Source organism: Chanos chanos, chromosome 10, assembly GCF_902362185.1.
Source record: "Chanos chanos chromosome 10, fChaCha1.1, whole genome shotgun sequence".
NCBI lineage: Eukaryota > Metazoa > Chordata > Actinopteri > Gonorynchiformes > Chanidae > Chanos > Chanos chanos.
This window is the reverse complement of record NC_044504.1, coordinates 30,509,727-30,522,383: the sequence shown is the minus strand read 5'-3', so window position 1 is coordinate 30,522,383 and position 12,657 is coordinate 30,509,727. Positions and strand designations below refer to the sequence as shown.

General features: G+C 38.7%; 1 protein-coding gene across 1 annotated transcript; it reads right to left on the bottom strand.

The window, feature by feature from the left end:
• Positions 1-217: 217 nt before the first annotated feature.
• Positions 218-11,069, bottom strand: atp1a1b (ATPase Na+/K+ transporting subunit alpha 1b). The gene is made up of 22 exons (XM_030785985.1): positions 11,058-11,069; positions 8,104-8,223; positions 7,942-8,001; positions 7,498-7,701; positions 7,272-7,385; positions 7,049-7,183; positions 6,759-6,876; positions 6,284-6,552; positions 5,735-6,043; positions 5,061-5,195; positions 4,678-4,873; positions 4,407-4,582; positions 2,669-2,805; positions 2,429-2,579; positions 2,069-2,237; positions 1,813-1,967; positions 1,473-1,596; positions 1,033-1,178; positions 805-935; positions 590-691; positions 368-459; positions 218-246 (listed from the first exon to the last, which is right to left on the bottom strand). The coding sequence occupies exons 1-22, from the start codon at positions 11,067-11,069 to the stop codon at positions 218-220; spliced, it is 3,084 nt and encodes a 1,027-aa protein (XP_030641845.1).
• Positions 11,070-12,657: the final 1,588 nt, after the last annotated feature.

The following is a 12,657-nucleotide window of genomic DNA, read 5'->3' as shown; positions in this document are numbered from 1 at the left end:
ATTTAAATTTTATTTATATCATACTATTATAATCATGTATAAAATGTATTGGCCTGAAGAACGAAGGTATGCAATGCTCTCACAATCTGTATATCAAACATTTCCTATATAAAAACACATCAAAAATTACAGTGGTTAAAATTCAGAACAGCAAAACTACCATGTAATAGCAATAGTAACAGCAAAGAGCAGTCTTAAGGGTTGTTGATGTAGCGTTCTAGTAGTATGTCTCTCTCTCCACCCAACCTGAAAACCACAAGGATACAATGATAAGGAAAACATACATTGCAAAAATGTGATTCAACATTAGTATCAATACAAGAGAACAGACTAACTGAGGTGAAACAAAGAGGCACTTTTTTATTACCTCCTGGATTTCGTCTGAGGATGAGTTTTCTAATTTCATCATAAATAAAGATGAGGAGAGAGTATGGGAAGGCGCAGAACCACCAGTTGGGTCTAAAAAATACAGAAAATCAAAGAGACCAATTCAGTAACATTTGACTGGGGTACAACTGACAGAAAGCATGCATATATTGCTAAAAAAATACTGTCCAAAAAAGAGAATGCCTAAGAATTTTGAACTCACTTGAGAGGATACATTCTTAGAGCTACATCCATCCCTGGACAGTAGGACAGAAAGGCTGCCAGAGCTGTTTCCTCAAACAGTCCAAAGATGAGGATTTTATTTCTGAACGACAGATAAAAACAGTAGATATTTAGTCAGGCAAGACTCTGAATATCCCTCCACAGAAAACAATCCATTTCTCCTTAAAGGGTCCCCAACACTGATGTGGTACTTACTTCATTCCTTGCTGGAAGAGGGAGTTCCTCCTAGTCTTGCAAATTACTAAGTCAGCCCATTGCACAACCACAATACTGGTGAAGAAGGCAGTGTGGCAGGTAAACTCCACAATCTTTCTCTGTTCATATGTCTGGCAAGATACAAGAATGTTAGAGAAAACTGTGCAAGACCACATTTAGAGTTCCTCTGATCTTTGCTTCAAAATGGCAAGTTTAATTTAAACTCACCCACTGCTGGCCATAGCTGTCCTCCAGGTCATTGACATACTTATCATCCCAGCCAACACGAATGCCAAGCAGTGTTGATGGTAGGAAGCCATTTTCAGCAAGGATAACAAAATAGGTGAAAAATCCAGCCAGAGCCTGGATCATACCTAAGAAGAACAAGATGATGGGAAGTTGCAGTTAGAATCCAAAATCCAAACTTATCAAAATGGAGAGAGGCCCATAGTTCAATCGTCTCTTTACTATATGCTCTCCTAAAGTAAATAAGACAAAGCCTGACAGTCTCATCACATAACATGCTATTTACTGGAAATACTCTCTTGGTAAACATTAAAGGTTGCCTCCAAATGAAACCATTTTGAGCTTGTCCGAAAAACGCAGCTCTTCATAAATTGAGGTAAGAACGGAACATTCCTCAAAGTCCCTCTAGAGAGCCCTCTTACCTATTTGGCCATAGGCTATGCTGATAAGTCTTTCATTCACCAGTTTGTCTGTTTTGGGATTTCTGGGTTGCCTTTTCATAATGTCACTCTCAGCTGCTTCATAAGCAAGGGAAATGGCAGGCACCTTAGAAGGAAAAAAAAAATTATATATATATATATACATACACACACACACACACACACACACACACACACACACACACACACATATATATATATATATATATATGTATATACATACATACACACACACACACACACACACACACACAAATATCTGAAAGCTATTAAAACATTGGCATATTACAGATGTATAAAAAGCTACAGCCTGTGGACTCACCATGTCTGTTCCCAGATCAATACACAGGATGGTAACAGTGCCCAAGGGCAAGGGGATGTTGGCAATGATGAAAAGTAGGAAAGGAGTGATCTCAGGTATGTTGCTGGTTAGAGTATAGGCAATGGACTTCTTCAGGTTGTCAAAAATCAAACGACCTGGCATTTCAAAGCAAATTTTAGGTTATTTTTTGAAACATAAAGTAAAAATTCATATCATCATATCATGCTGGAAGAAACAAACACAAAGTTTGTCATACCTTCTTCGACTCCCGTCACAATGGAGGCAAAGTTATCGTCAAGAAGAATCATGTCAGCAGCCTGCTTGGAGACATCTGAGCCAGCAATTCCCATGGCTACACCAATATCAGCCTTCTTCAGAGCGGGAGAATCATTCACACCATCACCTGTCACAGCAACAATGGCTCCCTGTGGCCCAGATAAATCATGATGATGAGACAGAAAGAAAAGGTTTATGGAAATTTCTCTAAATCATAAGAAATACAAGCTTTTACTGACAATCTCCCCCTTCTTCTAGCATTAATAGTCATTTTTTGTAGGTATGGGAGGCACTGTTGATAAAAATTGGATTTGATTATTTGGTTTGTTTTAACTATAACCTGACGCTGGCATCCTTCAACAATGATCAGTTTTTGCTGGGGAGAGGTTCTGGCAAATACAATCTCAGTATGATGTTTAAGAATGTCATCCAACTGCTCTGGAGTGAGGTCCTTAAGGTCTCCACCATGGACCACACAGGCCTTTGCATCTCTGCAGAACACACAAAAAATGCATTGCTTAACTAAATACCAACTTATCATGGCATTCTGACTCACATTTAAATGGATTATCAATGATACCTTGGATTGACTTCATTAACAGGAATGTTCAAACGCGCTGCGATGTCTTCCACAGTCTCGTTACCCTCAGAGATGATCCCAACACCTTTAGCAATGGCCTTAGCAGTAATTGGATGATCACCAGTGACCATGATGACCTTCAAGCAAAGAAACAGACTTTATTCATTATCTCAAAGACAATCCTCCATATGACAGAATGAAACTGGATATGCTACATTCTGTTACCAAGGTATAAACAGAAAAAAAAAAAAACTCTGGAGAACAGATGTTAGGGATTAGTTCATTTTATGTAAGATATAGCACAATGTATAGTGTGAAAACTAAGAAATACAAAATGTCTTGTAAAATTTACTGAAAAAAGTTAGTGTCCTAAAGATATGTGCAGTTGGTTCGAACTATCCCTTTGAATCTTCCGATGGCCACACTCTGCAAAAACATCTTCATCTTCAAAACTGATGCTTCTTCACTACTTGAGGCAAGATTTTTGGCTCTAAAAATGTTGTTTCAAGTGTCAAACTAAGCTCCTACTCTGCATATAGCTCAAAAAATACCACAAACCTCAAGAGGCAAACCTGAGGAATGTACCAAGCCGGGGAATATCTGTCTGTTTGATGAAATCACTGTAATGATTTCATTAAAATGCAAATTGATAAAAATGTGACAAAAATGCATTTGACTAAAATTTGACTAAAACCTGTGTAGTTCTCATTGACTAAAACTAGTCTAGAACTAATAATGATCAAATGACTAAAATAGGACAAAAAAGAAAATGTATTTTAGCCAAAAGATTCAATCTAAGACTAAATCAAAATCACCTGCCAAACTTAACACTGGGTGAGTGAGCTATTAGCTTACGTTAATCAGCTTGAATGTTATATGTAGGACTGCAACGTTGCATTTGGAGGGGATTGATTTTTCTCATTGCTTAAGCTTTAAAATGAGTTAAACTTGCAGAGATAATCAAGTGTAAGTTTGCATTGAAAACATTTAGCTTCAATGTACATGAATTCTGAGCTTGCATAAAGCCTAAAGCTTGTCACTGGCATAAGCACCAGTGGATTTCAGAACACAAAGTTTGCGCTGTCAGACATGTTTTCAATGCTTTGAAAGTAACTCTGAGTATCTGAAGTGGTCTCTAGTTATATTTTGTCTGTCTGTGTGCAGCATTGTAGACTGGCACCAACTGACTTTTCATAGACACAGATTAATGACAAAGAGGACGAGACATGGAGCAAGACATTTGTGAACATGAATGCCTAAACTTTTACTTTAGTACAACATTGAAAATGCATTGTTAAAATTGTGCTTTTGTGAGGTACTGCACATCGCTTAGTTGTGGGAATAATGTTTTGGATGATCTCAACTCTTTATACTTTGTTAATAAAACAACTGATGTGATGTGAATGATTTAATATTATTACAGTTGTCTTCTATGTGTTGCCTAGAAAATTTGCATTTAAAAATTAGAAACAGTTAGATATTACATATAAAAATGATTAGTTAATAAAGCCTAATTCTTTAAAATTCATTTACATTCAGAAAGAAGGTAAAATATATGGAGGAAATCTAGGTAGGCTTTACCCATTATATTTTAGTAAAGGACGTTTGCAAAGTTTGGGCAAAGTTTACTCAATAATACATAGGGTTAAATGAACTTAAAAAAAAAAAGTATGTGCAAATTGCTGCCAAATTTTTTTCGCATAAATTCTACAAGTTATTTTTTACAGTGTGGCCTCACCTTGATTCCAGCGCTTCTACACTTGCCTACGGCGTCTGGTACAGCAGCACGAGGAGGGTCAATCATGGACATAAGGCCCACAAAGCAAAGGCTCTCCGTGGGGAAGTTCACGTCATCTGTGTCAAACTGAAAGCCCTCTGGGAACTGATCATCGGGGAGGTAGAAGTGACAGAATCCTGTGCAAAGATAATGAAAAAAAAGAGTGCCTCAACTGCAGGTATTACAAAACAAGACATGACCTTTTTTATTCTCCCCAACTCTTATCTCGTACCCAATACTCTCTCTCCAAGGCCTCCCAGCTCAAGATAGGCATTCTGGAAGGCATCTTTCATCTCGTCATCCAGTGGCTGTTCCTTTCCATGAATCATTATTGTGGAGCACCGGTCTAGAATTCTCTCTGGAGCTCCTTTCATTACCAACAGGTGTTTGGACTCTGTGGCGGCATTGGGATTCTTGTGGATTGAGACCTATGGAGACGAAAAAGATTGAGAAGCATGCAGTTAAAACCTACAGAAAAAAAAAAAATCTATAGCACATTACACCACACCACACCAGTTCAGTTTCTTCTTTAATGGCATTTGAGCGATTCTTCTTTAATTCATTTGATTCACTCAAAGTATAAAATATTTGGGGATGACTGTGTTGTTTCAGTACCTGGTATTTGTTGGTGGAGTTAAAAGGGATTTCTGCTATCTTTGTGTGTTTTTCCCTCATCTCCTTTACGGAACCACAGCACAGTTCAATACACTTCAGCAGGGCTGACTCTGAAGCATCTCCAGCTACATCCCTCTGTGAAGAAATCAGTGTTTTGAGGACTATCTCGATAAAGTACAATTATCTTCAAGTACTGACAAAAGAGGATTACCAGTAGAGGAAAAATACTGCATAGGATTTTTATATTCAAATTTGATAGGAAGCTTGTTAACAGACTGGTTGGAAATCCAGAGACAGGCAAAAAGCCTGTCTTACAACATAAACCGCTTAACAAAGAGCAGGTCACTCACTTGAGAGAAACAAAAACAATGTGCTTCCTACAAACAGCACTTTTGCAATCGGAACCCTAATATAGCATAAACAAACAGCTTCATAACTCAGGAGTTCCCAGTTTTCCCAAATTTGAAAAACATTGTTAAATTTTGCAATTGCATTGCATATACCAGAAGCATTGAAATAAAACAGGTAGAAGAAAGGTAAAAAAATTATTTTGAATGCCATAACAGCATTATTGTCTGAACAGTACCAGAAATACTGCAAAAAAAAAACCCAATTCCTATATATTTAACGCTACGCAAATGTGCATAAAAACGAATAACATAAAATCTCATTACTTTAAGGATGGGTACTTCAGACTGTTCAGCCAAGAACACAGCCCTGTTGCAGAGGCCGGCAATGCGTGCAAGGCAGGTCCAGGAGGCTGAGCTACGGTCAAAGGATGTCCCACTCTGGTTTTCTGTGGTGTCAGCCTCATGGATCTGGTTATCAAACCACATGTGAGCCACAGTCATGCGGTTCTGAGTCAGTGTGCCCGTCTTATCTGAGCAGATGGTGGAAGTGGAACCCAGGGTCTCTACAGCCTCCAGGTTCTTCACAAGGCAGTTCTTCTTAGCCATGCGTTTGGCTGTCAGGGTGAGACAGACCTGAAGACAGGGAGGAAAAGCAATGATGAGAGGTGTACACAAATGTAGTGACACCAAGTTTCCTTTTCACTGAGACAGTACGACCAGTGTTCATGGACTCACATTAAAGAAACTTTTGAGTGATAAGTTTAAAAGATGATACATCTGTGTCCTTGTGTTGGTGTATGAATGAACATCATGTATACATCATGTATGTATATTAAATCTATATAAACAATGATGTAACAAATCTCTACTCACAGTAACGGTGGCAAGAAGACCCTCGGGCACATTGGCTACAATAATACCAATGAGGAAGATGACGGCCTCAAGCCAGGAGTAACCCAGGATGAGGGAAAGGATGAAGAAAGAGACGCCCAGAAACACAGCTACGCCCGTGATTATGTGGATAAAGTGCTCGATTTCAATGGAGATGGGAGTGCGGCCCACTTCTAAACCGGATGCCAAGGTGGCGATGCGTCCCATTACAGTGCGATCACCAGTGCTGATGACAATACCACGGGCAGTGCCTGGGGGTTAGGGTAGGAACATCATGATTTTGGTAATGTCCGTGAGGATAATGGGATGATTTGAATGATTCTTTTTTTTTTTTAGCACACCTCTGCAATATAACTAATAATGTCACTGTAAATCATACAGTCACATTTCTTTACAAAATGGATATACTAACTCTTTTCAGAGTAATTTTGGGTAGTAAACAGAAAGACTTTTTTACCTTCCACACAGTTGGTGGAAAAGAAAGCGATGTTCCTGGTTTCCAGCGGGTTCTCGTTTGAGAAGTCGGGGGAGCGGGTCTGGGGCTCAGATTCGCCGGTGAGAGAGGAGTTATCCACCTGGGAGTGACACAAGTGTGGGATCAGAACAAGAGCTCAGCCAAACCTGCAGTGGAGACCTCTGAAATAGTCAGTGCTGTAGCCAAAAAAAACACATTTAAAGGCGTCGGACGGTCATTTGTTAATGAGAGAATTCTGATTTAAATGCGCGAAGGGAAATTTCCAAACTTACCTTGCAGCCATGAGCCGAGATGATACGAATGTCTGCAGGAATCCTGTCTCCACCTTTCACCTCTACCAAATCACCCAACACAACGTCCTCAGCATTAATGTGCTTCTTCTCCCCATCCCGAATAACCAAAGCTTGCTGCCAGACAAAACAAAGGCAGATCTATCCAACTCCTGAAAGGCATATGCACATCTCATATCAATCTTAATAACACAGATGTGTCTACCTGAGGAACCAAGTTCTTGAAGGAGTCCATGATCTTAGAGCTTTTGGCCTCTTGGTAGTATGAGAAGCAGCCAGTGATGATGACGACAGCAGAAAGTACAACACCCAGGTACAACTGCATCACAGGGAATGAATATGTATTATAAACAAGAATATGTATTATAAACAAGTAACAAAATGCCAGTAACAGAAGTCAGAATTTTTCAAAATAAAAGTCTTGCTCTTACATTATCATTGGCAGGTTCATCCTCCATTGCAGCTTGTATTCCATAGGCAAGGAAACAGAGGACCGCACCAGTCCAAAGTAGCATGGAAAACCCTCCAAACATCTGCTTACAGAATTTTACCCACTCTGGTGTGGTGGGGGGAGGAGTCAGGGCATTGGGCCCATCACGGGCAAGTATCTCCACAGCACGGGAACTAGTCAGCCCCTGAATGAGAGAAAGAGTCAGAGAAAGAGAGAGAGAGACTGAAACAAAATGTCTAGGAAGACTTATCAAAGCTGTCTCTGTTCTCTGCACTGTCTGCTTCACTCGCATGCACTTTTCTCTGTGTGCACTGTCTTCTCTTGTCTCTTTCTCTTTTTTCCGTTCTCTTTCTTTCACACACACACGCGCACACACACACACACACACACACACACACACACACACACACACAGACTCTCTTACCTTGCTCAAGTCTGTACCATATTTATTGTGAAGCTCATCCAGGGTCAGCTTGTGATCATCCTAAAAATGCACATCAAAAAATGGTAAACCAGATATACTGTAAAGTTTTAGATGAGCTAAAATCCCCAAATTCTAAAACACAGCAAAATGCAAGGAACGTACCAAATCAACTTCCTTTTTAAGTTCATCCATGTCCTTATCCTTATCCTTCTTTTTGTTTTTGTTTTTCTTCTTCCCACCTTGCTCTGACGTCGCCGCCAATTCATACTGATCTCTGCCATCCTATTAAAGAGCAGTAAGAGTTAGGAAATCAAAGAGTCAAAGAGACTAAAGACATTTCACATATGACACGTCACAGCGGCACATGGGCTACCATTGCGTTGACTGTGTGAGGAGAACATGAAGTCCTTATTAGTATTCATTTATGTGCATATGTCTCCCTTTTGTTTTTACAGTCAGTCAGCAGAGCTAAAGAGGTAATACTGTGGTAATATGGTCTTCGTTACAGTCTCTGCTAAGGACATTGAACACAGCTTCCAGGAAATGTGTTTAAAAAAATGAAAAGTACCTGTCACAAGCTTTGTCATATCATAGTTAACTGTAAGGAGATATCCATCCGCAAAGCAAAAAGACAAGCTATTCATTCCGAATGCACAAATCAACCAAATGAAGAATGACACCTTGAACAAGTATCTGACACAATGGCATGCCAGATGAGATCCAGTCATTTCCAGTGCTGGCTGCCCCGTTTGACAAATATGTCATAGTATCATTCACACTGTCAGCTTCTTGAATAGGAGTAATCAAGAAAACTGCACATGTAATCTGGCCAAACTGACCTGTTCTTTCCACTCTTGCCACACATGTCTTAACGCCTTTTTCTCAACACACTTTTTTTTTTCCTTTTTGAAGAGAGGAATAATAGACGTAGCAGCATACATTAAAGTCTAATGTCTCCCTGAATACCTTTGGTGGATTCTACTGGGCCAAACGAGAAGTAGATAAAACACAATCAAGGCGTATCATGCTCATGTTTTATTCAGCTGTTTTGATTAGCAAGATTTCACAGCCATTGTTCTGCGAGGGATGTGACCTTAAAAAAGTGTCACCTTTGTGAGTAACAGGGGTTCTGTTTCATGATGTGTCCTGACTTTTCAGAACAATCGAGGATCATCTGAGAGGCAATGGAAACTTCTTTTGGAATTAAAAAAAAAAAAACTACTATCCTATCGTGATCTACCATGTGCCCCTAGAGCCTACATCCTGTCATAATAAACATATGGTAACTGATACCACACATATAAAGTTGCATAAATCATCTAACTAATTTGCTGAACTCTTTAACACAGAAACTCAAGTTTTAGTGCTGACTCATTAAGGGGTGGATATTGTCATTTACAAATAAACTGAGGTGTTAATCCATGAGAAAAGAAAAAAAAAAAACATTTAAACACATAAAGAGAGCTTAGCACCACAGCCTAAGGATCAACACCGTGAGTTTTTAATGTTCCCCCACATTCCAGTGGATTATTTTCATAATTCTCATTGGGAGGCCGAAATAATAGTGGAAAGCTGAGTGGGCCTGTATTTGGTTGTCTTTCTCTAAGCAGACCGTTGTGTAAAGTGTGATAGGAACTTTTTTGTGATTATGCCATGGACCTTTTCAGTGCACTGACCTGGATAATGAGTTCAGCTATGACATGACAAGAGAGTTAGAGGTTGCTACTTCTCAAGGGCAAGAACCTCTAACTCCACAGAAACAGGCAGGAGAACCACACTGAAAACAGACTCTAGTTTGGGCCATTACTTAGCAGGTATGAAAAAAAGTTGTGGATCTTTGATTGAAAAAAAAAGAAAGCAAAACAAACAAAAACTTTTTTCACTAAATTGCATGAGTCCACCATCAACCCCCTCCTCACACTGGGAGGTTATGGGGTTCCCATGGGGGGTGAAACCACTCCCAAACATGTATGAATGGACAGTTAAAGGCTGCTCCCCTTTAGAAGACCTACTTATTGCAGGACAAAAACAAAAACATGATAAATGACCAGCAGGAGGGCTAAGAAAAAAAGTTCAATATCAGTTGCTTTGTTTTGTCAGTCTTTGAACAATGAAGGCCTGCAAGGGCACGGTATTGGCATTCTACTAATTTGACCTGAGCAATGACTTGGGGGAGATGTTGTCTTGCAAAAACTAAAAAGCCTTCATCATTACACATGTATACTTGCAACAGCTCTCCTAAACAGAGGAGAGAAACTAAACGCTGTCATAAGAATATGAATGTGTACCTTTATTAGTATATATTAACATTTAATCTCTGAGGCTACAGGTGATTAAAATGTTGGTCAAAAGTGGTGTTGGCTCATATTTATCTATAACACTGACAGAATCACTATTTTGATTATGAAATACCTACACAAAACAGCTAGGAAAACAAAAAAGCCAACTTAAACACATTAACCCTGCTTAAATCCTGCTTAATTCTAATTAAAGTAGCCTGTGTATGATGCACTTTCACTTCTTCACTGAATTTTTCAAAAAAAAGAAAACAGTCCAAGGAGAAAGAACAGAAAACCATGCCCCAGGTGAACTTTTTGAATACTTTAATTCTGAATACTGGAAGACTCTTATTTATTGTCAGTCATTTACTTTCCAGTAAACCAGGACTATGCTTTTCTTGGATAGCTCTTGGTGGATGCAAGGTTTTTAAAAACTCGTATAATTCACCGACTACCTTCAGGAGCTCTCTCTCTCTGGTCAGCTGCCAATAGTAAGATTCTTTCAAGTGATCTACATCATTCACTTCCGTGTCGCGCATCTCCCAACTTCGCACTCAGTTCAGATGATTTACTCACACTGAACCGACCAATTGGTAAACAGAAAAAATCGAACCCGGATAGCAAGAAGTTAAACACAAAGTCAGAAAAGACTGCTCTGTTATTAAGTGTTCACATGCTTTGTATTCTTCTACCTTTGTATTCTCTTATCTTTGTGACGCCAGCTGAAGTTTGTATAAATAGGAGAATATACATAACCATCAGTAAACTGCAGTCTGTGGTCTGTTGTCTAACTTTTTAATATGAATAAATGGAAGACAGAAGAAAGAGGTCACTTACGCCAAGTCCCATTTTGCTGATTACTAGTCCAAGTCCTGTTTAGATACCAATAAAACGGTTTCCCTGCCACTTTTCGCGCCCTGGCTGTGCGTGTCAGCGTACACAGACACGCAACTAAGCTCCACTTGCAACGGCTGGTCAAATACGAAGCTTTTATACAGCGTTTCGTCTCTGATGACGTCTCCGTTTTCTCCCATGGTCACACAGAGAAAGGGCGTGGTATTAGTAAAACAATTTACTATCAATTACTTATCTCAGTTCAATGAATTTTGTCAGATATGTTTAACTGAAACTCGTTCAATAAATAATTTAATTAGATGAGTATAGTCTTTAATCACCTTATTATATGAATGGATTCTCTCTCTCTCTCTCTCTCTCTCTCTCTCTCTCTCTCTCTCTCTTTTTCTCACCCTTTGTATGAATTAAATATGATTAAACTGTAACAACATTTTGTAAAATGAATTAACAGTCTGGCAGAACTCTTGAGCTCTTGCTAGTGCTCTACTTAATAAACTCCTCCAACATTAAAGAAAACTTCGTAGGCACGCGACTCTTCAGTTAAAACACTTTTAATCTTATTAGCCATTTTTTAATCACTAGGCCAATCATATTGCCGGCAAAAAGAGATCCGATTAAAGAAATCTGAGAATTTATGATTACCAGTTTTGTACAATATGGTGAATAGAGTACCAAAATACAAATCTCGGATCAAAATAAAAATGCAAAATTTTGTCATACAAAGTGATATTGATGATTTGTTGCAGGATGAAACCAGTTGTTTCGAACAGACGTTGTTACTCTGTCTTTAAAATGAATATACACTGGGAACGTTGTTTTTAGCTATCGGATCTAGGAGTTTAAACATAATGAGATATCATGGGATATTTCCCTTTTAATAATACAAGTAACTTTCATTAGTTTAGTTTTATGAATAGTTCATTATCTTTTCATCATTGTGCATATGAATAAATAATGCCTATATGCAAGAATATTTTTCATAGAAATCTTGGCGAATTTATCAGCTGCCCTTTCCACAAAAAATCCCGTATTCATTTGAATGTAGGCCTGCTGAGAGCTGACAGATAGTTTATGTAGCTATAAACAGAAAATGTTAAAATGAAATAAACAGTTTAAATTGGAATAAGAAACTGTTAGTGAGGTGGTCAAGGGGCAGACATGTCACAGTGTGAATTTGGAAGGGCAGAGAACCCTTTTAGGGTGTTTGCATTGCAGATGTTATCTCCCAGTCTACAGGTCAATGCTATGAGAAATGAACATGGATCACCAAAATATGGTCAAAGAGCAAATATTTGGGAGCAGTCAGTCAATGCTTATGCTAGATAACAGTGCTGAGAACAATAACAGAAAAATATAGGGCGCACTTCTGTAATTTGAGACAAAATGTTGCTGGTAAAATAAAGCACTTAAAGTATTCCTCCAGATTGCTGCAGACGCAAATGAATAAAAATAAATAAATACGTAAATAAATACAAATAAAAAAGTTTGTTACTATATGGCATGAACAGGATTATGACCTGAAACCACTTTAATACATCAGACAGATTCCTCTGTACTGACTTGTGATACTGCCCAAGAGCCT